Source organism: Diceros bicornis, chromosome 24, assembly GCF_020826845.1.
Source record: "Diceros bicornis minor isolate mBicDic1 chromosome 24, mDicBic1.mat.cur, whole genome shotgun sequence".
Classification (NCBI taxonomy): Eukaryota; Metazoa; Chordata; class Mammalia; order Perissodactyla; family Rhinocerotidae; genus Diceros; species Diceros bicornis.
This window is the reverse complement of record NC_080763.1, coordinates 36056492-36080583: the sequence shown is the minus strand read 5'-3', so window position 1 is coordinate 36080583 and position 24092 is coordinate 36056492. Positions and strand designations below refer to the sequence as shown.

The following is a 24092-nucleotide window of genomic DNA, read 5'->3' as shown; positions in this document are numbered from 1 at the left end:
CTACTGGCGGCCCGGGTTCGGATCCCGGGTGCGCACCGACGCACCACTTCTCCGGCCATGCTGAGGCCGAGTCCCACATACGGCAGCTAGAGGGATGTGCAACTACGACATACAGCTATCTACTGGGGCTTTGGGGGACAAAAAGGAGGAGGATTGGCAATAGATGTTAGCTCAGAGCCGGTCTTCCTTAGCAAAAAGAGGAGGATTAGCACGAATGTTAGCTCAGGGCTGATCTTCCTCACACACACACAAAAAAAAAGAAAAAAGAAGTCATGCTGTATGACCAAGGTATGATGTTTATTTAAATGTTCATGTGTAGGAAACAAGTTATTTCTAGTTTTAACTTAAAGAATTGTAAAGCTTTCAAACTACTGCATGATGATAAATGTCCTTGTGGATCTATAAGCTCAGAAAGCTTATGTCTATTTTGTTATGCTTATGTGGTCCCGTGCATAGTTGTTGAGATTTGCACCTTCTATTTGCTACCTTCTATTCCCAGTCTTTGCATTCGTGGCTCCCAGTTTAAACATTGCATCATCAAAGAGGCCTTCCCTATCCAAAGTGACTTCACCCTGTTTCCCCTTCCCCTCCCCAGTAAATCTCTACTACCTGGTTTTATAGCATTCAGAGCACTTACCAATCTCTGAGACGACCTTTTGTCTTTGTTTATTGTCTGTTTCTCACACTCGACTATAAAGCTCCGTGAGAGCAATGACGTTAGCTGTTCTGTGTTGATTACCTCTAGATGTTCAGGTTAGCACAAAGCACGTGATCATTTAGTTCTTGTTGAATGAATCAATGAACTAATTTATTAAAGACTGCAGAAAAATAAGTTATGTTAGATATACTATGTGATCTTTATCGATTCAAACATTTTGGATTTCCTTTGGATTTCTTAGAACTTGAAGAGGTTATCCAGAATGACCTTTGGTTTAGGTTCCAATAATTAGCTAACTAAAAAGTTAATAATGTGTATATTTAATCTCTAGGCTTGATTAAGTTTTCTGATTCTTTGGGCTTTGAGGATTGTTTATCTGCCATAAGTCATCAAATCTACAATAATCCAGGACTCCTGCCAAATTTCAGGATGCCAGATACATACTTTGATCTTTTTGTGTCCATTGGAAATATTTTAAACACAGAAAAGTATAGATAGTAATCTAATGTAACACTTGGCATTTCAACTACGTGGCTTTATCCAGTCTTAACATTTTCCATATTTACTTCAGATTTTTTAAGAAATAAAATATTACACATAGAATTGAAAACACCTCTGCATCCTTTCCTGATTCTTTACTCTCTCTCTCTAGAGAGAACCATAATGATGTATATTTTGGTATTTATCAATCTTGTGTATGTTTTAATACAACCGCATAGATATTTATCATAAATAATACGTTACCTTGTTTTGCGTGTTTTCAGATGTTGTATGCATGGTATCATATTTTTCATAACCAGGACTTTGATGTTTTTCACTCAATATTAAGTTTTTGAGATTCATCCAGAATGATGCATGTAACTCTTGTAGTTTATTCATTTTCATTGCTATGTAAAATCTCCCTGAAAGATAATTCAGGCCAGCCCTGGTAGCCTAGTGGTTAAGTTTGGCATGTTCTGCTTCGGCGGCCCAGGTTTGGTTCCCAGGCACAGACCTCCACCACTCATCTGTTAGTGGGTGGTGGGTCACATACGGAAAAAAAAAGGGGGAAGATTGGCGCTGGTTGTTAACTCAGGGTAAATCTTCCTCAACCAAAAAAAAAAAGCAAGACAGTTCTACATTTTGTTTATCCGTTCGCCTGTGGATGAACATTTAAGTTGTTTTCAGTTATTCACTACTTCATTTAATGCTGCAGTAAGTTTTCGTGTATCTTTCCATTTGTACACATGTCCAAGAATTTCTCTAAGGCAGTGCTTCCCAATCTTTTTCACCTTATTGCACTCATAGACAATGAGAGTATTTATAAGGCACACTTAGGTAAACAGACAAGTTGGTTTTGGCTGAAGGCAGACTACCTGCCTGCCCAAGAGACTTTGGGGCTCAATATCTTGTCACACCTGTAAACCATCTGTGCACAGTTTTGGGAAGCTGTGTTCTAGAGCAGTGGTCTTTGTATTTCCCTAAAAGGATTCTTAAAAACTATGTACTTCCTTGGGCGTTTTTTGCTTGATCGCTAAAACTTTTTAAACTCTAAATAGTTGCAGAGCGTATAATTTCCAGTGTATTGTAAACATTGACATTAAAAAATAAAACTGTTTTATATCACTCTTAAATGTATCCTGTGGAACCTAAATTGGAACCTAAATACCATAGTTATTTGGTACTCATCATTTTCCTTTCAAAAATATGTGAACAAGCATTTAAAATTATGTGAACAAGTTCCTGAACAATTTGAAATTTTACGTCCTTGCTTTTTCAACTCATATTTCTATTTTTCTTCTCCCACTAAATTTTACCCTAATGTAATATTTTTTTCATCTTTTTGGCTTTCACTGCCAGTATTTTTAAATCAGGTTTATTATGGTATAATTTACATATCATAGAATTCTCCGCTAATATGTGTACAGTCGTATGAGTTTTGACAAATGTATACAGTTGTGTAACCAGCACCCCAATCAACATATAAAATATTTCTATCCCTTTCAATTCCCTCCCTTTACTCCCAATCTCTGATCTTATTTCTGTTCCTGTATTATTGCTTCTTCCAGAATGCCATGTAAGTGGAATCATCCAGTTTGTAACCTTTAGTATCGGGCTTCTTTCAGTTTGCATAATGCATTTGAAATTGACCCATGTTGTTGTAGGTATCAGTGGTTAGTTCCTCTTAACTGCTGGCTTGCATTCTATTGTATGGATGTACCACAGTTTGTTTATCCATTCACCAGTTGATGGACATTTGGGTTGTTTCCACTTGGGAGCAACTATGAATAATGAGGGTATAAACATTTTTAAATTTTTGTTTGGATATTTGTCTTCATTTCTTTTGGGTTAATAAGTGCGATTTCTGGGTCATATGGTAGGTGTGTGTTTTAATTTTATAAGAAACTGGCGAACTTTCTTCCGAAGTGGCTGTACCATTTTGCATTCTCAGTAGCAAAATATGAGACTCTTAGTTGCTGCTCATTGTTGCTAGCACTTGGTATTGTTAATTTTTTGTTTTGTCTTTGTTTTTAGCCATTTCTAATAGGTGTATAGTGGTATCTCCTTGTGCTTTTAATTTGTACTTCCCTAGTGACTAATGACGTAAATAATTGTTTCTTTCCTTGTTTGCCATCTATTTCTCTTGTAATGAAGTGTATGTTCAAACTTTTTGCCCATATTTTTATTTATGTTTTTAAAGTACTGAGTTGTAAGAGAGTTTTATATATTCCAGATACAGATTCCAGTCTGTGACTTTTATTTTCATTTTTTAACACTTTCTTTTAGAGGGAAAAGTTTTTTGTTTTGGTGAAATCCAATTTATCAGTTTTTTTAATGATTCATGCTTTTTTTGTCTTATCTTATAAATCTTTGCCTAACGGAAGTGTGATGGTTACTTTTATGTGTGAACTTGGCTGGGCCAAGGTACCCAGTTTTGATCAAACACCGGTCTAGATGTTACTGTGAAGATATTTTAAAGATATGATTAACATTTAACTTAGTAGACTTTGATTACCCTCCATAATGTGGGTGGGCCTCATCTAATCAGTTAAAGACTATAAGAAACAAGACTGAGGTCCCCTGAGGAAGAAGGAATTCTGCCTCTAAACTTGCCTTTGGACTTAAGAGACTGTAACAACAACTCTTTCCTGGACTCTGTTATTTTGCATTGGTCTATTTGTCTATCCCTATGCCAGTCACACTCTCTTAATTCTATAGCTTTATAATAAGTCTTGATAACTGGTAGTGTAAGTCCTAGAGATTTGTAATTTATTTAGAATTTTCTTGACTGTTCTCAATTCATTGCATTTCCTTATAAATTTTCAAACTCACATTCTTCATGACTATATTCTGCTGCCCCATAAGTAATATTAGTTTTCATTTTAGCAAAATAGCCAAGATTACCAACCCAACTAACTCCAAAGCCTATACTCTTAATAACTAAACTAACTGCCTCTCAGTAAGCCATAGAGTTTATAGATAGACATAGCTGGCACATTTTGTCATTTGTTTTCTTTTAAATAATTAACATTTATTTTTTTTTTCCATTTTATTATTTAGTTTCCATTATTATTTTTCAACATATTATAAACCTTCTTCAAAAGAAATGAAAAATGGAAGCAAATTCTCAGTTTATGACCAGTTTGACATCTGGTAAGAACCTTTGAGTCTGAGCTCAGTTCATTTGAACCCTTCATCTGGCGATGCAGTCCAGTATTCAAGAGAAAGGAGTTATACAATAAACGTTAAGAAAGCTATACTTGCATAAGTTAGAATAAGTGGAAATTGAAAAATTGTTGATAGGTCAAATGTGAAAAGAGGATATACTAATGCTAACACGTGTACCCATACACGTCTGACATTTCTGATAGAAGAACTTTGTTCCAGAGAGTTTATACATAGTGAATTTCACTTAAAGTTCTGCTGTAACTCTGTAACATCCGTGTGTTGTAATAGGGGAAGAATCATCACTTTTCTCTTTTTATAATTAGAAAAAGCAAGACCTTATAAGGTTGTGGTCAGAGTGAGTCAACTGAATATCAGGTAATCCTGAATCATAAACTCATCTACACCCTACTTCAAAATCACATCTCCAAGAATAATAGTAGGAACGAGAGCCTATGTGAGCCCAGCAGTGCAAGTTAGCCTGCAAATTAGGTTTGATACAAGTAAAGTGTGCTCTTTGTGTTCTTCAAAAATATTTATTCAGATATGCATATAAAAGAAAATTATGGTGTATGTTTGTAAGTAATTGAGGTGTTTGTTCTTTTGTTGCTTGGTTTTTCTGGGGGGCTCTTTTTTGGCAGCTTACCATAGCTAAATAAATTAAGTGCATTGTAGCTCATTGAAAAATAGAACAAATTTGAGTGAGTGATGTGGTTTTATAGGATTGTACCATAGTTAATAATATAATCACTAAAGTAAATAAGTGAGATGAGGAAGAGAGCAAGAACAGGTGCTATGGTACTGAAAGAAACCAACATCTGGAACAGCAGCAGTGATAAAAGGAAAATAATAGAAAGGGACCTCAATTTCATAAAAGAAGAGGAGTCTTTCTAATGTCTTTAAATACAAATGAAAGAAGTAAGATAAAGAGAGTAGACTAAAAAGAAAAATAGTCATATGATATAAGAGTCTGTCCACCAGAGCTTAACAAAAACAATGGAGAATAGAAAAAATGGGGCTAAATATTGAATACAATAGCTACTGAGTAATGATCAAAGGACAGGAAGATGGGGAAATGTGTTTTGGCAAAAAGAAAGGTCAAAAGAAAACAGATAGTAGAGTTTAGGTCACTTCAAATGAGGTAAAGGAATAGAGGAAAATAATACCAAGTAGACAGTGTTCAAAGATAATGTATGTATATCCTAATGTTATGCACATTGCTTAGCAACAAGCAAATTTTTTTAAAAAAAAGAATGAAAAAGGAAGTACAAAAAGCAATTAAAGGAAGAAAGAGACATATGCCTTGTAAAGTCATCAAATAGAAGGTGAAAATGAGAAAAGCCAAGATGAAAAGTGAATTTAGACCTCAAAGAAAGTTAAGATAAATATTCACATTTGTTAATTGTCTCTTAGGTCAATTTTAAAAAATAGTTAGACCCTGAATTGTAATAACCATTATAATAACTGCCCAAAGTAGACATATTGATTGCTGTCAAAAATGTACTCCATAGTCTTTATATAAAGCATTGAAAATAGATTTAGATATTCATGTGATTTAATATTTTAAGAAAATATATTTTAACTCAGTATGATAAAAAAGCTGTGAAAATGATTATTTTTAAAATATGATTTAGGAAAGCATTTGACAATGATTTCCATCTTTCATTTTTTTTTTATTTTGGATGTAGATTGTTGCTTTGTACATATCTAATACCTGATTTAAAATATTTGGACAGTAGGTAGCATCCAACTTGTTTGTTAAGTTCAAAAGTACCTTTGTGTAAATAATAGCTTCTAAAGGCCAGTAGATGCATTTAAAAATAAGCAAATAAATCGATTCATCCCATACTCAGCAGAGAAAATAGAACCCATTTCCAATATGTGAATTTAGATTTGACCTTGTAAACACTGAAAACAAAACAAACCCAAAATACCACAGTTACCACAAAAGTCATCTGGTGAAAAATTACTGTCTCAAAATATTCTTCAGAACCGTCTTTTGGTTGTCCCAACTGCAAGCTAGAATTTTTCTTCTGTCTTTTGAAATAGTAGAGTATCAAGTCTTTTTCCCCCAACCCATGTAGTAAGGGATCAACATTGCACAGTGTTGGAGAGAAGGCACAGACTTAATTACAAACGTAGAAACAATTGAACAAAAAATGGTAATGATCAGCCTCTTTTAATCGTTGAGCTTGGGGACCTGAATGTCATTACTTTATGATATAGCATAACGGCACTTTCTGCCAGTTAGAGTTCTTACTGCTCCCTGTTTTAAGAGTGGTAAATTAAAGTGCACAGTTGGCTCTCAGAATACTTACTCAGTGTTTTAATATAGGAAGGGGGTGCCTTTTGAGACACTCTGTTTTTGAGATAGTACTTAGAATTTACCCGTTGCTAAAGCTGAGTACTTTTAGTTAAAGCAGCAGGTCAAAACAACTGCCATACCCTTTTGCAGAATAAAGTACCATATCATGAAGTCTGAGACACCATTGATTCTAGGGCACTATCATATTATGTACCACTAATGAAATGAAAAGTTCTACCCATTCAGCTATGACACAGTGCTGAGATACCACTGATTGTAAGATGCATCGCAATTTTAGAGATTTTAAATTGTGGAAAAAGTCGTCCTGAGAATCAATGAAATGAGATAATGTGCACTTTAAGCCCCAAACAAATATTTCATAGCCACCTTGTTCTGAATTGTCTTAATTTCGTGTACTAAATACTATCCCCATCCAGTCTACTTTATTCTGCCTTTTAAAACCCTCTTCTTGGCCTCATTACCATATTTCCCTGGATGTAACCTTGACTTTGCCCCAAAATAATTTTGGTCACCCACCCAGAGAGTTGGTCTCTGATTGTCTCAGTTACACATCCCTCCCTGACCTATCCTAGTCTCATGAGATGATGTAGACATGAGATGTGGAAACTCACTGGGTTCATTCTTGCCTTGTAAGCAGGACCTGGGCATCAGGGCATGCAGACCTGCTTCTAGGGCCGTGATCTCTACACTGCCATGGTAGAGCTTTCATTCAGTATTGGTTGGGCTCCTTCTAAAGGCGAGTAGATGCATTTAAAAATAAGTCGATTCATCCCATACTCAGCAGTGAAAATAGAACGCATTTCCAATATGTGAATTTAGATTTGACCGTGTAAACACTGGAAGCAATGCAAAGGGTGCCTGCATTGTGCGGGTGCTCTAGGTTACAACACTGACGTGTCACTGCAGGCAGGGAACCTGCAGTCTGGTGGGAGAGTAGATGTGTAGACGAGGACTAGAATTCACCTAACTTTAGCCATGACAGGCAGCACTGCCAGGGGATAAAGTTCCTTTCCACCTTCTTGATTTACTGTCCCCTCTTCTTTCCCCTGACCCAACTTACTCTTTCATAATATCAAGTAAATATAACCTACCTCACATTGCAGAGGAGCCCATCAGGAATTATCCACAAATGGGCTACTTGCACCCATAAGCATACTTTGAACGGGAATTGCTCCATTCCAAATCAGCCAGCCCAAATGGGAGAATGATGTTTGATTGAGTCTTGGAGAGATGACATGTAACAGAGGCCCAGCACCCTTTGACCTTAGGATATTACCCCTGCAGCCCCATCTGCTTAGTAGTACTGTTTCCTCCTTCTCCACCACCACTACTGGTAATAATAGTAATAGAACCCACACTGGACCCTGTGTCACCTCTAGCTCTAACTCAGCCAAACTTCTTACAAGAGTCATCTGTGTTTGTTGTTTCATTTACCCCCAGTCTCTTCACTTCTCAATTTAGTACAGCATGACTTTCATCTCTAACAACTCTACTGAATTATTTTGACAGTAATCTCCTAATTGTCAAGTTCAATGGACACTTTTCAGTCTCTAACCTCTTTTCAGCATTCAACCCTGATGACCACTTCCTCCTTGGAACACCCTCTTCCCTTGCTGTCTGTGACAGTGCTTGTTCCCGGGTCTGGTTCTACCTGTAACAGCCATTCCTTTCTAGTTCCTTCAGTGGATGTCCTTCTGCCTACATGCCTCTTCCAATTTTCTCGTCTTTACCAATATACTTTCTCTGGGAGATTTCATTTACAGCCTCCACTTCCATGTGGAGGACTCCCAGTTCCGTGTTTTTATCTCAGTCCTGTTTTCTGAATTCCAGACCCATACCTTCATCTCCTACTGATCACCTCTCTCTGAGTGTCTCCAGTGACCCCTCAAACTCCACATGTTCTAAATGCTTTGTATTGTCTTTTACCTCAGCCATGCTGATCTTTCTCTTTTCTTGTATTCACAGTATCGTCATCTACCCAGTTATCTGTACCAGAATCCTCTAAACCAACTTCTTTTCTTGACCACTTATATCCAACTGGTCACTAGATTTTGTCTATTCTACCCCCTAAGTCCATCTCAGATTTTTACCTTCTCACCATCCTTGATCCATGCTGTTTTAGTTTGCCATAACAAACACCACAGACTGGATGGCTTAAACAACAGAAATTTATTTTCTTCCCATTCTGGAGGCTAGAAATCTGAGATCAAGATGTCACCAAGGTTGGTTTCTTCAGAGGCCTCTGTCCTTGGCTTGTAGATGGCCACCTTCTCCCTGTGAAAATTTACATCTTCTTTTTCATGATTTACTTAGCCATTAGCTCAGGACCCAGCTCATCATATTTAATCACTTCCGAACGCCTTCCTAAACCAGGACCCCTGTCCAGAGGGTTGGAGTGAAGTCCAGAGCACTGCCTCTCAGCAGTCTCTGTTCTTTAGCCCTAGACACACAGTAAAAATGCAGCTTTTCCGAAAAAAGGAGTACAAATGGCAAGAAATGCAGTACAAATTGTGAGACGTCAGTACATTAGTAGTGACCTGGGAAATCTATTGGAGTCGGGGGGAGAAGGTGTAAATTGCAAGGTAATATAAAGGGGAGGTCAGTCTGTTAGTAATGCAAGGAATATGATGGACTTCAAAAAAAGGTGTGAGTTACAGGGTACTATAAAGAAGAGGTCAGTACATTAGTAACATGGGAAAACTGGTGGTTTTAGGAGGAAAAGGTGCAAATTGTAGGATAATGTAAAGTAGGGGCTTCATTGTAGAGATGCGCTTACATCACATCAAGGAGGCTTGCTGGCCATACAAACACTGGCTAGAACTTTCGGTACTTTTATGGTTCTGTCTCACAGCAGATCTTTATGTCTTTTAGAATTACTAATTAAATTCCAAGCTAATATTACAGAGCAAAATTATTGTTATTGCCTACTAGAAGAAAAAAACGGAGTCAGAAAGATTCTCTCAAAATTTGTGAATGCCTGAACGTATAAACCTCATATTTGTCAACCTTAATAAACACACACCTCTTTGGAAACCCTTTGTTGCACGAAGACACATATTCCTCCAAGAGGCTCTGTAAATATGACTGCCATTTCAGGGTTCAAGATAAAATTTAAAGCAATCATACAATAAAAAATTTTTAAATAAAATTTTTAATTGAAGTGTAACAGATGATGGGAGACTATGGGGACCCTATGGACCTCTCTTGTTTCTACAATCTTGTGAGTGAGGCACTGACTGCCCTTTGTTCCAGAAGATCTTTTCAAGGATGTTTGTGTAGTGAACAACCTTAGAAAATAGACTTAGTGTCTCCTTCCAGAACAAAAGGCAGGCATGCTTACTGACCATTTTAAAAGACCCAGGCTCCCTAAACTCAAAGTTGCTCTTCTATAATGCAACCCTCTGTGTGTGCAGGCGTCTATCTGGGCCCATCTGCATCACCCCATAGAATTTGGGGTAAAAGGAACTGACACAAATGTGCTGATGCTCATGCTGCTTGCTCTACCAAGAGTAATAAAGTCCTTTGTCTACGCGCCAGCAGTCCTGGGTCTTCTGCCAGCATCCGTGAAACTGTGGCAGGCTACCTTTTGCAAGGAGGATGAATTCTCAGATCCTTCACAGTTCTTAATAGTTTAATCAACAAGGATGGGATGCTGACAGTGACATGGCTTTCCAGAAGAAGGATGAGGAAATCATGGTTCCTCACAGGATTTGAAGGAAGTCCATGGGAATTAGTAGCAAATATGTTGACCAAAATATATGGTCAACCAGGCAGTTTAATGGTCCTTTGCTTTGTTACTTGTTAATGAAGAGGAATGGGGAAGGTGGTTGCAATAGATTCATAGACAGCTGCCCAGACAACATCCAGGTTGTTGCTAGCTCTGCTCCAGGCAGGAGGACTTCCTCACCAATATGGCAGCAGCTTCCAGTCAGCTCTCTTGTAAGGGCTAGTATAGTATGAAGATTCATATTGGGTGGGAAGAAAGTTCTCCCCCATTTCAGACAACAGCTATATAGACAGACACCTATGCTGAGTGAGAATGAAGGGAAATTTGTGACTGCTATGGGCAGAAACCAGGAGAATCCTTAGAACTTTGGCTGGTGCTCTTGGGAGATGAGGGCAGGGCACATAATGCCTGGTAAAAAGAATGACAACAGCTGAGCCATCTTAAGGCTCCTGCACTCTATGGTGCAAACTTTAGATCCATTTGGAGGTAAGGTCTCAAAGTTTTTGCAGCGTTTAGCCAAACTAAATAATATACATTTAAAGGTCCATATATGGGAAATAATTATTTTGAAAAGCAAGGGAATGATAAATTCAAAATTCAGGAGAGTGATTACTTCTGAAGGCGAGGCATAGGGCTGAGATCAGGAAGGAGCACACAGGTAGCTACAACAATATTGGTAAGTTTCTAGTTCTTAAGTTGGAGGTGGGTTCACATGTTTTGGTTTTACCATCATGCTTCATAAGGCAGCTATTTGTTACATATACGCACTCTTTTGTATGTATCAACTATTACATAATAAGTTTTTGCCACTAGCTTAGGAAAATTTAGTTTAGAATTATTGGATTGCTATGAATTACATAACATCTGTTACATTCCTATACTGAGTTTAGTAAAGTAGAGGATAATATCTTCCCTTAAAAACCCCATAAGAACCAATAGGAAAATGATATATCTACATGCCTTTGTGGGAGAAATCCTGGAGAGGTTTGGCGTTTGACCTTTCTTAGATAGTAGATGTATCATGAAATTATTGCAAATTAAGTGCTCTCATATTTGCCTAAGCTAAGATTAATTAAAAATTTAGTTTGGTGTCTAATTCTAGATACAGCTGATTTTCTCATTCCTGAAAACAGACTGTAAACACTTTCTATGCTGAAAACAGACTCTGAACAGTTTCTATATTTATAATGCCAAGGGGACATTACCCAGGCATTTGAGAAATTTGGGAAAATATTATATGTACTCTACCAACTTCACTGTCCGTAGGGAATGGGGAAGCCCATCTTAATTCCCTTCCTAATTTCATCTTCTATCTTATCGGGAGAGAGAAGGGTTCTTCAAGCCTTTCTCAGGTGGCGAAACTCGAAGAGAATTTTATTCTTCCTGAGAATGACTACAGCTCCTTGCTGACAGCTTAGCCCAAAACGAGGCCTCTGGGAACTCCAGCCCTTCTCATGTGTGGGAGGGTGGCATGCTCCTTGATCTAGCTGACCCTGAGAGTTAAAACACTAGGTTCTTTATGAGGTCTCCTTTAGGATATTGTTATCATACTCCTAGCTAAATATTTTTATCACCTGCTGGAGACCAAAGCTTTCCATGCTTTGTTTCATTTGCTCTTTACAGCAACCCCGAGGTGGTTGTTAGCATCACTCCATTTTGTGTTGAGGAAGCAGGAGCTTAGAGAGAGGTGAAGGAACTTTTCACGTTCTCCTAGCCAGAATGCAAACTCAGTTCTACAGATTCTAAAACTCATGCTTCAAACAATGGCAGAGCCTTGTCGTTTAATCCATTAATTCTAATAATATAATGTGAGTGTATGGAATTTTTTTACGTGGTGGAAGTCAGAATGCCGCAGGGTTGTGGCGATCAGAAGTTATGTAGGAAGGACAAGTGGCCCAAGCTCTGTAGAGATTGCTGAGATCCTGTTACCCCTCTTTTTAGTGAATTCCTTACTTTTTCTTCTCACCAAAATGATGTCCTCAGTATCTGGGTGGTTAATATTTTTGGATAGGCTGGAATTAACATTCCTCAAGTATAATGGGGAGAGAACAAGCACATTCAAGATATTTTTATTTTACTAAACATGGTTATATTTCTTTAACATGCTGGAACGAGACCTAGTGTGCACACATTTGTTCCTATAAGAAGGCAAGCAGCGTTTGTATAGTGTTGGTCTCTGGTGTTCTCGTGAAAGGTCTGAATGTTATTTCCCTCCTGATTTAAAATTGGTCCCTATGAGGGAAGTCAATTACTTAACGTGAAATGGCCTTCAAAGGCAGAGTTTGAAGTGTCTTTATCCTTAGCTTACAGGTTTGTCTTTATTCAGCTACAGAAAAAAATAAGCAAATAAATACTCTAATCTGACTTTCAGAGCACTTAAAACAAGGAACTGTAGTGTAGAGATAGCAGGAGGAGCCTCCCCGAGGAGGTACGTCAGGCTGGCAGCATCATTGAAGATGAGGACTTGGTGCTTGAGAACCCCCAGTTGCAATGCTTTCAGAAGAGCATTTCAGAAAAGACAGTTCACTACTTGACTCTATAAAGTACTTTTATCTCGATGTATACATATACATGCCTTATTCTCATGGTGCTTGATATGAAATCAAAATATCTTCCTCGTAGTAGGAATATTTCATATCATAAACTCTTCCTGAGGACCACACAATCTCATATGCAATAATGGTTGAAATATAATGCATAATTTGAAATGCAGGCCACTCCAGCTTACAAACTACATGAAGGTCTTGGAAGATGATCAAAAAGAAACCTTTATTTTCATTTAGTGCTTCTGGGTTTCTTCTCAGGGGCCAGGTTCTTTGATTTAGCGATCAGATTGCACACGGTTGATCTATCAGTTAAACAGGTATTTATTGCACCCTTATAATGAGTTTAGTTCAGAGTTTTCTCCTTTGGAAGAAACAAAGAAAATATAGGCCCCAACTAAGAATGGATTGGTTTCTCAAGTTTGAGAAAGTTGAATCTGGAGCCTGGAATGTAATGCCCTGACAATGTAATAAAATGATGCTTACTTTCCCAGGCTAGCCCACCAGACGTCTTTAATCCCTAGTATGGATGACTCATACCCTAACGCCTGTGGCTCCTATTAGTGCTAAAATACAGAAGGAAAAGGAGGGGGAGCCCTTCTTCTGCTTTTGGGGGCTCTGGGCTCACTCTTTCTTCACTGCCCTCCTGTCTCACAGGCTCCCAGTGTCCTTGTATCACACTGCTCCAAAATCACCAGCCGCTGCTTTGCCTTCTCCCCACCCCATCAAAACTCTCATTTCCTCAGTGTAGCTAATCTCACTTGGATGTTAGTGGGGAAGCATTTTGCTTTAACTAATTCATACTAAAGTGTGCATAGCTTGTAGTCCCTTAAGCCTCTCAGAGGCATTTGTATTAAAAGAAAATATTTATTAAATGCTTATTAAATCAAAGAAGCATAGATTATTCAAGGCATAGAAAAAAGTGAAATGAGAGCTTAAGGCAGAGCAAGGGAACTTATGTTTGGGCGGTAGGATCACTAGGGAGGCAGAAGAGTTTGTCCCTGGGAATAGCTCCCCTAGGCCAGTCCTGCTTTTCATCACTTCTTTCCTTGTGCTGCCTCTGAACTCGTTAGTTTTAGAAAATTAACATGGTGAGGCAGCAGTAGAAGCTCCACGGGTAGAGGTGAAGTTTGGGGAGGGGACTGGAGAGGACTGGAGTATTGACTGAGGATATGAATGACCAGTTGTAGGTGTAAGTTATATATAAGGGAGTTGGTATAACGCATGGACTCTGGCCTAGGGAAGGAGACAGAGACATCGCACTAAACAGAGAGCGAAATCATGGTCATTCAGCAAATTCAGGCCCTGTAAGCCAGTGATGAGCAAGTAGGCCTGTTCCTGCCTTCAGACTTAAGTACAGTCTAGTCAAGAGGGTAGACCTTAGGTAAATAATTACAGTAAAACTACATCATCACAAATCTCTCTACCTGCTATGTTAGAAAACCAAAAGATATCATGACTGGTTATAACCAGGGTCCTGAGAGACATGGGGTCGGGGTGGCTTCTCTGAGGGAGAAACATTTCAGCAAACACTTGAAGATCAAGTCAGGTCAGCCAAATGAAGAGGGTGAGGAGGGCCTGGCCTGGCCATGCAGAGAGCGTCTCAGGCAAAATGCACAGTGTGTGCGAAACCCAGGAGGAAAGATTCTTGGTGGCTTTGAGGAATTGCTGGTGAGGCTTGAAGAGAGAAAACATGGGCATGGGAGCCTGGAAGAGGCCGGAGAGACGCAGCTCTATCCCCCGGTGTTGTAGCGGGTTTGGAACCTCAAAAGTTTGGAGTCTGACTTTAAGAATTTTAAGCGAAAGAGCGACAGGTTATCCTGTGTGGCCCTGACTCTGTGCGTAATTGGGGTTGAGGGGAGGGAAATCTATTAAGAGGGCTGTTCAGATCTGAAGGGGGCAGAGAGATGCTGTTGTTGCCTCCTCTGTGTTATTTGTAATTTGAGGGGTGCCCAGCAAGGCCCCTTCTCCAAAATACCTTTCCAATCACCTCTAACACAGTGTCTAAAACCCCATAATTGAAGAATTCATCTCTTTTCAAACTCAGCTTCCCTAACAACCAAGGGTTAGGCAAAATGGCGGGATAAGTAACATTTAAAAAATGTTTCAGACCCCAGCCATCGTTTTCTAACATGCCTTTTCCTTTTCTCTGGGCGTCTCTTCTCGCTTCAGATGCCCAAGGCTCAGTCTCTAAATCAACACCTGATTTCGAGAAAAGCTCAGGCTGATACGACTGATGGGAACTTTATGATGCAGTTTTGAATCTGTCTGTAGGATGTACAGCGTGGCTAACTGTAACTCAGACTGCCTTAGGTGATAAAGGAGATGTGTTGGCCCTCACAGCTGAACCCTGCAGAGGTGGGGTTGGCTTGGGTGTTATTCAGTCGAGGCTGGGGCTCCGCAACTCTGGTACTCTTTCAGCCTCACCCTCACCCCTTATGTCCACTGGGATCTTGGCCAGACACCCTTCTGGTTGCGACTGACTGCAGCAGCCCCAGGCTTCACATCCTCAACGTCAAGGAGGGTCAGAAGTCCTGGACTTCTCTCTAAGGTCGTGGGACACCCCTGAACCTATTATTAGGGCCAGGAGTGTCTGCTAATCCAAGAACCAGTCACCGCAGGCAAGGGGGTGGCATCCTGCTGATGGGCAGAGCACAGCCCTGGAGCTGTAGGCACAGGCGGGATCCTTCCCTCCCAAATCACAGGGATCCTGGATACCAGCAGTGGCGGTGGGGCCAAGTGGGTTCTAGGGAAGGCCAAACAGTGCTGACAGCATAGGGGTGTTTATATTTTAAGCCTTATGTCTACTTGTAGAATTAAAGAGATGTGGGCATCAGTAAGCAGATGGGAAAGGAATTGTTTTTAGAGTGGACAGTGGGGCCATCTGAGAGTCCTTGAAACTTGTCTTCCCCATGCCAGCCTTCCCCCGACACACTTAGACAGTCCCTAATCTGCTAGTATGGCTCACATTATCCAGTGATTTTTGTCTCTGATACTCCCGTGCCATAGACATTTGAACCTGGGAGTCTATAGTTTAAATAGGCTGTGTGTGGTTGTGGTGGGTGGAATTCAAAAAAGATGTAGAATCTGTTTGTTTAGGGCAGATATGCATTATTTAAAACTATTTGTTATTTAAAGAAATTGAAACAGTGTTCCTTGTAGGATGTATTAGAATAACTTTGTAAACTGGAGTTTGGCAGGAGGGGAAGGAGATGCAAATAAGGGTTATTGGTTAATGAAAGGTTTGATGATCTTTTGTTCTCTATATATTTCATCTCAGTTTAAAGAGATTTTAAAATTCAGAATAAATGAATTTTCACTTTTTTAATGGGAATTGTTTCATTTCTTACAATTTTTACTTGTCTAAATTCAAGGCTACATTGAATTCTTCAGAAATCTTGCCAAATAAGGCAAAATATGTAGCATTTAAAAATATTAACCCCAGATCCTTTCTTCTCAACAAACTATATTTTGTTAATATTCATATAAATATAAAAATTAAAGTGAGCACGTGCATCCTCATCAACAAACATTTATCGTGCGCAGGGTGCTTCCTAGTTGCTGGGGACACAGAGAAATAGAAGATATACTTCCTGTCCTCAGGGAACAGCATATGATCTATTTGGGAAGAAAGGCTAAAACATGGAAAATAAATAGTAGCAGGTTATTCACTGCCTAGTTCCACTGGGTGAGATGAAATAAGGAGTTCAGAAAAGGGAACAATTGCTGGGGGGAGGGGTAGGCCTGCAGAGGATGGGAGAGGTGCAGATACTGGCAAGAAAGGGGCGAGCATCCCAGGCCAGAAAGTAGGTTTGCTTTTGCTGTTGGATTTTATTCTCTTTTCCCTAAAATTATTCTTAGAGCATGTTGCTTAATCCCAAGATCTTCTTTATTGTATAAATATTTCCTGTAGAATTGTTATGATTTGGTCATATGGATCACTTCCAACCATTTGTGTGTTTTCCAATATCTTTATAATGATTCCCCGTGAGTCTTTGTGAATTGTTTTATAATGATATAATAACGATGAAGAAAGTATTGCCAAAAGCAAACTAGAAAGTAAAAATACCAACAGTTATGTTTCTTATGAAATAAATGTAGGAACAATTTCTTATCTATAGTTTCTCAAAACTGTTCCATTACACAGTCACAATTTTGCAGTATCTTAAAATGTTTGGGACTGTTACTCACTGTAGTCTTGGCCTGACTTGATTTAACACTGAGTTGTTGGATTATTCTTCATTTAATAAATTTAGGAGTAAAGCTAAAATTTTCCATTTGGTGTTATTTCTTCCCTTTTAGTTATTTCCTGTCCTTTACTCTTCATTTCTTTCCACCAAGCCTATGAGCTCCCCTATCTGGCTGTGAATTCCTTTGGGACAAGGGTCATTGAATCCCTGGAGCTTTGGACAGTGCTCAACTTGAATGAAAACAACATTTCACATATGATTAGAAAGAAATAATGCAGAGGAAATTAGATACAGGTACATATGTATGATTTTCATCTTCACCTGTGATTTTGAACAATCTTATTATAGCAACTTCCTGCTAATTTTACCCAGCCAAGAGCTAACCTTCATATGAAGGAGGTAAGATTTATAAGCCTAGTGAAGAACTCTTGAACGTCAGTTATTTTATAAGACAAACCTGTTTTCTGTGACATATTAGCACATTGGATGATGTGGATGCTCAAATTTTAAAAGATCTTTGGCTTCTTCTTCTGCGTAATTAAGTTCTTCTTGGAACAACTTATATATTGTAGATTCCACATGTGTATTTCAGACTAGTCAACACAGCTAAAATTTGATCATGATTACTAGCTTTTCAAAGCCTTCCTTCACTTCCCAGCAGGCAGCTTTCTGTCAGAATTCATTTCCCATTTGGAAAATATCTCTCTGACCCACGGTTTTTTGAACACAATTCATCCTTCACATATTTGAGTCTACCCATTGTCATCAATCCTTAGCTCCTCAGATGCCAAAAGACCCCTTTCTATTCAGAGTGATAAGATCTATCTAAAACATCAGAGGAGAAAAAACTAAGAAGAATATTTAAAGATTTTGTTCCAGTGATTTTTCTAATTTAAAAAACAATGCTTTTATTGTGTATTTATTTCTGTTATTACTGTTTAAGAAATTAAAGTAATAACTGTACAGTTGAAGCAAGATGTACTTTCTGTTTTCCCTCCATCTTTATATAATTAAAATTAAGCTTTGACAGAGCTGTGGTGTAATTCAGTTCAATTTAGCAAACATTTCTGGAGACTCTTTTGCTGGCTCTCCATTACCGTGGTCTCTACAAGAACTGCTCTTTAGTTGCAATAAGCGAATGTGAGAGAGTGGGATCCAGACGTGACTGCTAAGGAAATTAAAAATTCAGTGCGGAAGGGGGTTAGGTTGGGAAGGCAGCATCCAAGAGGAATTTTGTGTTGGATCTTGGAGAAAATACTAGATTCGGCTTGCAAAGGGGAAAGTCATTCCAGGTAAGGGGCACTGAGGTTGGATTCAGCAGCACAACTAATACTTCTTGGACAATGAAGCGACAGGATGAGAAAGGCCTTCATCTGGCAGCAGCCTGCAGGATGTACCAGAGAATGAAGAGGCTGGTCCACAGGAAGCATTCTGACTGACTAGGGCTTAATCAACAAGGTCCTGTTTCCAGGGTAAAGGAGATGGACATGTGAAGGGAAGGTCAAATCTTAGAAATGTTACACAGAAAGAATGTGATAGCCTCAAAAGGTGATTGGATGTTGAGAAGCAATGCAAAGAGAACTGTCAAGGTTAGCTCCAAGGGCTGGGAAGCCTTGGCAAGTCAGAGAATCATGGTATCGTGTTAGCATAAATGGAGGTTTAAAAAGAGAAGTGGAGCAGGCAGAACCTTCAGAGGATGCCCATGGTTAGGAGGGAAGCCAGACAAGGAATGGTCAGTGGAGAGCCAGGAACCTACAGTTTCATGGAAACAAAGGGAAGACAGTGTTTCAAGAAGACAGAGTGAATGGAGAAGTCAAGAAATAAGAGGTCTGAGTTTGGTTTTGGACAGGAAATGTACAAAGTGTTGACCTTTGAGAACTCCAGAAAAGTGGTGGAAGTAGATGCCAGATGGCAAAGACCCTGAAAAGGGAGAAGAGTTTGTGTTATTGGTGAGACTATAATACAAGATCCTTCAGTTATTTCCAGTAATAAAAACCCTTTGAAGGAAATCTACTCCTTACCTGACTAGTGTTATGCAACAAAATGCCAGTATATTATTAATACCTGTAGATTTAAAATGTACCTATTTCTACATTGTAACCCAAAAACATTATTTTTTACAAGCCCTTTGGAAATAATATTTTTATTTTCTTTGATTCTACTCTTTCAAAATTTCGCTTATCCTTCTCTGGGATTTCTAGGTCATTGATTCAGATTCCAAAACTAGTGTTTTCAGTAAGCTTATTTTATGCCTACTAGAGTTTAAATTCAAACATTTTCTGACAGCAACCGAAATAGCTTCAAAGACATTTTTTACACTACCTTGCAGTTTCTTCTTTGATTGTATCTTTTCAAAAACACCCCAGATTGATAGCTCCTGAGATAGTGTGCCTATAGTAACAACACAAGCTTCTTAGAATTGAGAAATATACTTTGGCCTTGTTCTGGTTCTTGAAGACATCCTTTACTCCTAAGAAGAGCCAGTCAAGAAAAAAGTACGTTAGAAGCAGAGTCACAGGACCTAAGTTCTGTTCCCTTCTTTGTTGCATGACCTTTGGGAGGTCAACCTCTAGAGTTTTTCAAGTATGAAGTGAGAGGATTGTCTTAGAGGGTCAATTAGGTCTCTTTCAAATAAAAAAATCTCAGAATTCGTGAATATACTACTTTATTCTTTAACTTAGTCATCTACCTTTGAAGATGTGATCAGGTTCCTTGTGCGCTCTCGCCTCCCTCTTCCCTAAAGGCATTGTATGCTCTGCCTAGGACACAACATCATCTTCCTATTCATGTGGCTGACTCTAATCTTATCCTTCTAATCTCGTGTTGCCTATTTTCTGGTTTATGGTGGTACCCCTAGCATCCAGCACCTCCGGTACAGATCAGGTGCTCAGTAAATATTTGAGGTACAGCTGGCCCTCTGCAGCTGTATCTGCAGGTTTTGAATCTGTGGATTCAACCAACTCAAATTTCTATTTGCAGTTGGTTGAATCCTCAGATGTGAAACCTGCGGGTACACAGGGCTGACTGTATTTATTGTACTACACCATCTTATATAAGGAACTTGAGCATCCTGGATTTTGATATCCGAGGGCATTCCTGGAACTAATTCCCCACAGATACCGAAGGATGACTGTACTGTGCTATTGTCCACTCTGGTGGTAGAGAACCACCAGACTAAGCATCAGAATCAACCGTGAGTTTAAAAACATGGAGAGCTCCGGGTCTCACTCCCCTGTCTTTGGTATTTGAGTTTCTAGCAATGGGCCTGTGCATTCATATTTCGAAATATCCCCACAGGTGATGCTCATGTGAGAAGCACTAGCCTATCCTTTGTAAGTTCCTGGAGGACATAGACTGTAGTTTCTATCAGTTCATTCCCAAGCCTGAGGGAAATTTCTGGCAGTTATTAGGTATACAGTAAATGTTTGTGAATAAATGAATCTGAGTTTTGAGAAAAATAGTAGATAATAAATGAGAATAAAATGCTCTTTCTTCTAGCTACAGATATAACACCTTGAACCTCTGAATACTAATTCACACTACCCATTTTTCAATAAATGAAATAAATTATTGAAAGTGCCCAAACCACCAGTACTGGTAAAATTCAAAACTCATGATTTGTTACCTAATAATTGTGGCTAGGACTACTTCACTTATTTGCCCAATTCTTACAATTTGGTGATGAGTCATTTGCTTTCATTAGTACTGCCTGGCCATATACCTTGTTTTAAATTGTTCTTTAAGAAGTCACAACCGTTGCTCTTCTTTAGTCATGTAACTCTAGTGTTTTAAACTATAGTTTCTTTGGGGTGGGGGATTGGGGTGGGGGATGTGAATTGGGGGAAAGAAGTAGAACCAGCATTAACTCTGTGTTGTCTCAAAACCCGCAATCACGTATATCCTCTCTCTATGCTCCAGAGAACAGCAATTGAGGGAATTTTTTTTTAACTAAGAAAATTATGCTATCCTGAATACAAAAACCTTATCACTCATACCCTATTGACCTGTGTCTTAGTTATCTATTTCTGAGTAACAAATTACCCTGACTTTTAGAAGATTAAAGCGATAAACATTTAGTCTCTCACATAATACCTATGGGTCAGGAATCGGGGAGTGGCTTAGCCAGTGTTTCTGGCTCATGTCATCTCAGGAGGTTACACTCAAGAGTTGGCCAGGGCCGCAGTCATTTGAAAGCTTGCCTGGGGCTGGAGAATTCACTTCTGAGGTGGCTCACTCAGACACCTGGCATATCAGAGCCTGTTGTTTGCAAGAGGCCCTCTCATCAGGGCTGCATGAGTGTCTTCACCACCTGGCATCCGGATAACAGCCTATCACATAAAACTCTATTTCCTCCCTTAGATACTTTGTCCAGGGTCTGAAAGCATCTGTGATCCAAGTTATTTATTTCATTTCTTATCCATGAATACAAGTTGGATATCAGAATTTCTGGTTTCCACTTGATTATTTCCAGTGTCTACTTCCTTTTTATTCTCTTGTATAAGTTAATGAGGTACGGTGGTGAAACTTATGAAGTGTTAGAATCCAAAGATGTCATTTTCTCTCTGCATTCCAGACTACAAACTTTTCCTGTCTAGACTACAATTCAGAACTTATCCTCTCTAAGAAGCCTCCTTAATGGAGGTGGGAAGAGGTTTAAGAAACCTGCCCAATTTCTGGATGAACCAGTGAGCACCACTTACACAGCGCTCATGAGTGATTAGAAGAGCAGGTGCCAAAAATAACAAACCTTCAGGGAAGGGTTTTACAGTTATATGAGAGCTTCTCCAAAAATGAACTTTCAGGAAGACAAGAGAAAGGTCAAGTCAGTAACAGCTGTAAGCCCAAACAGGGGGTTAAAAAAAAATCAACCAAAAGTCGTTTATTTTTTTTTTATTTTTTTATTTTTTAATAATTTTATTTATTTATTTTTTCCCCCAAAGCCCCAGTAGATAGTTGTACGTCATAGTTGCACATCCTTCCAGTTGCTGTATGTGGGACGCGGCCTCAGCATGGCCAGAGAAGCGGCGCGTCTGTGCACGCCCGGGATCCGAACCCAGGCCGCCAGCAGCAGAGCGCGCGCACCCAACCGCCAAGCCACGGGGCCGGCCCAAAAGTCGTTTATTAAGTGAGCCAGGTATCAGGTATTGGGTTTTTGCATAATTATATCATTTCAAATAAGTTCTCTTTCAATTCTTCTCCATCATCCCCAGGCAGTCTTCCCTCCCTGGTGTCCTTTCTCACGTCTTGATTCTAGCATTTACGTATGTTGTCACAGTTCTTGGTCTGCATCTGTCTGCTCCACTAGACTGGGAGTGCCTAAGGAGCTGAGCTGTGACTTTCTTCTTTGAATCCCACCTGCTCAAGGCAGTGCCTGGCCCTTGGCTGATCTTTATTGTTTGTTGTTGAATTTAACAAACCTTGTTTATAAGTAAATATCATTATGTTCTTTTTCTCTATAATATTGTATAACTTGACTAAAGCCCCATAATAAATGGCAGAGTTTGGGGTTCAAAGCCCGGTTTGTATTTTGTGCTTCAGTGTGATGCTCTCAAGAAGACTGGGAAGGAACTGTGTTGGGAGCCCAAGTAGCATCCTCACAGATCTTACCCGGGAGAAATTAACTTTGGAGGTATTTCTGTGTTTATCCAGAATGAATCAGTGTAGTTTGAGAGAGACTGCCAGAAGGAAACAGCTTGTTGATCGGATAAAAGGATCTTGAAAATAAGCTTGCCTATTGTATTTGGGCGACAAGCGAATTTTTGGTGTTAGCTGTTGTTCCTCCTTCTCTAAGTGGAATGCTGAAAATTCCTCACATCTAAAGTGCAAAGGGAAAGCCTTTTTCTTCTTTCTCATTTTTTTCCAGGGATTCTACCCTGAGTGATAAAGGAATAGAGCGTGGTATTTAGATATGAAGCAGGCACTCAGTAAAGGAGATCGTGTATCAGACCCCCTGGGCAAATTGATCAGGACTAGGAGGAGGTCTTCTTGCTGGAGTCTAGGTCCTGAACCAGGGGGCTGGTAGAAGAGCGGCTGCACTCAAGTGATGTTTCACGTCCAAATCCGCAGGACCCTGGCGATAGGATGTGTGGTGGAGGGAGGTAGAGGCCTTGAGGATGGCTCCTAGGCCTCGGGCCTGGGGGTCTGAGTCAATGGCGGCTTCATTCAGTAGGACAGGGGACACAAGAGGAGGAGCAGGTGTGGGGTCGATGATGATGTCAATTTGTGGTGTGTCTGTCTCTGGGACTCCTGGGGAAGGTGTTCTATCTAGAAATAGGCATCGAGGTCAGAGGAAAGAGAAGTTGTCCCGAGATGTCTGGGAGAGAGCCTGGGTCTTCGGTGTGTGTCTGTTGATGTTTGGTTCATGGATTGTTTTTTGTTTTTTTTTTTGTGAGGAAGATCAGCCCTGAGCTAACATCCATGCCAATCCTCCTCTTTTTGCTGAGGAAGACTGGCTCTGAGCTAACATCTATTGCCAATCCTCCTCCTTTTTTTTCCCCAATGCCCCAGTAGATAGTTGTATGTCATAGCTGCACATCCTTCTAGTTGCTGTATGTGGGACGTGGCCTCAGCATGGCCGGAGAAGCGGTGCGTCGGTGCGCGCCCGGGATCCGAACCCGGGCTGCTAGTAGCGGAGCGCGCGCACTTAACCGCTAAGCCACGGAGCCGGCCCCATAGATTGTTGGTTAGTACAAAAGAGCCTGTTGGTGCAGGCAGCCTTTCTTTGCGGGGCTTTTCTGTTGGGAATCTCTGCTGCAGTCTTTATTTCTCAGTATCCTGGGTGAGGAGGGGAGCAATGAGTGACCTCTTGCACGCGGATGTAGAAGGGAGCTATCATGTTGTCCTGGAAGACAAGAGCCCTTCTCTCTGCCACGTGTCCCGTAGGCTGTTACATAGAGTTTGTTTCTGCTCATTATTATTTGGCAATCTTAAATACCTCCTTTTTTTTTCTTTTTTGGTTTGCTTTCAATGTTGTCTATATCTGTTTTGAAATGTCATTCATTTT

At 39.7% G+C, this 24092-nt stretch overlaps 1 protein-coding gene across 5 annotated transcripts in view; it reads left to right on the top strand.

The window, feature by feature from the left end:
• Positions 1 to 24092, top strand: part of EFCAB11 (EF-hand calcium binding domain 11) — a 144295-nt gene that overhangs the window by 56636 nt on the left and 63567 nt on the right. Inside the window, exon 6 of one of the 5 annotated variants that reach the window (XM_058567527.1) lies at positions 4199 to 4504. The exons of the other annotated variants lie outside the window; for them this stretch is intronic. Coding sequence (XP_058423510.1) covers positions 4199 to 4295 — 97 coding nt within the window. The 3' untranslated portion in view covers positions 4296 to 4504. Of the gene's footprint in view, positions 1 to 4198; positions 4505 to 24092 lie in introns of those variants that run through there. 5 annotated transcript variants of the gene reach the window in all.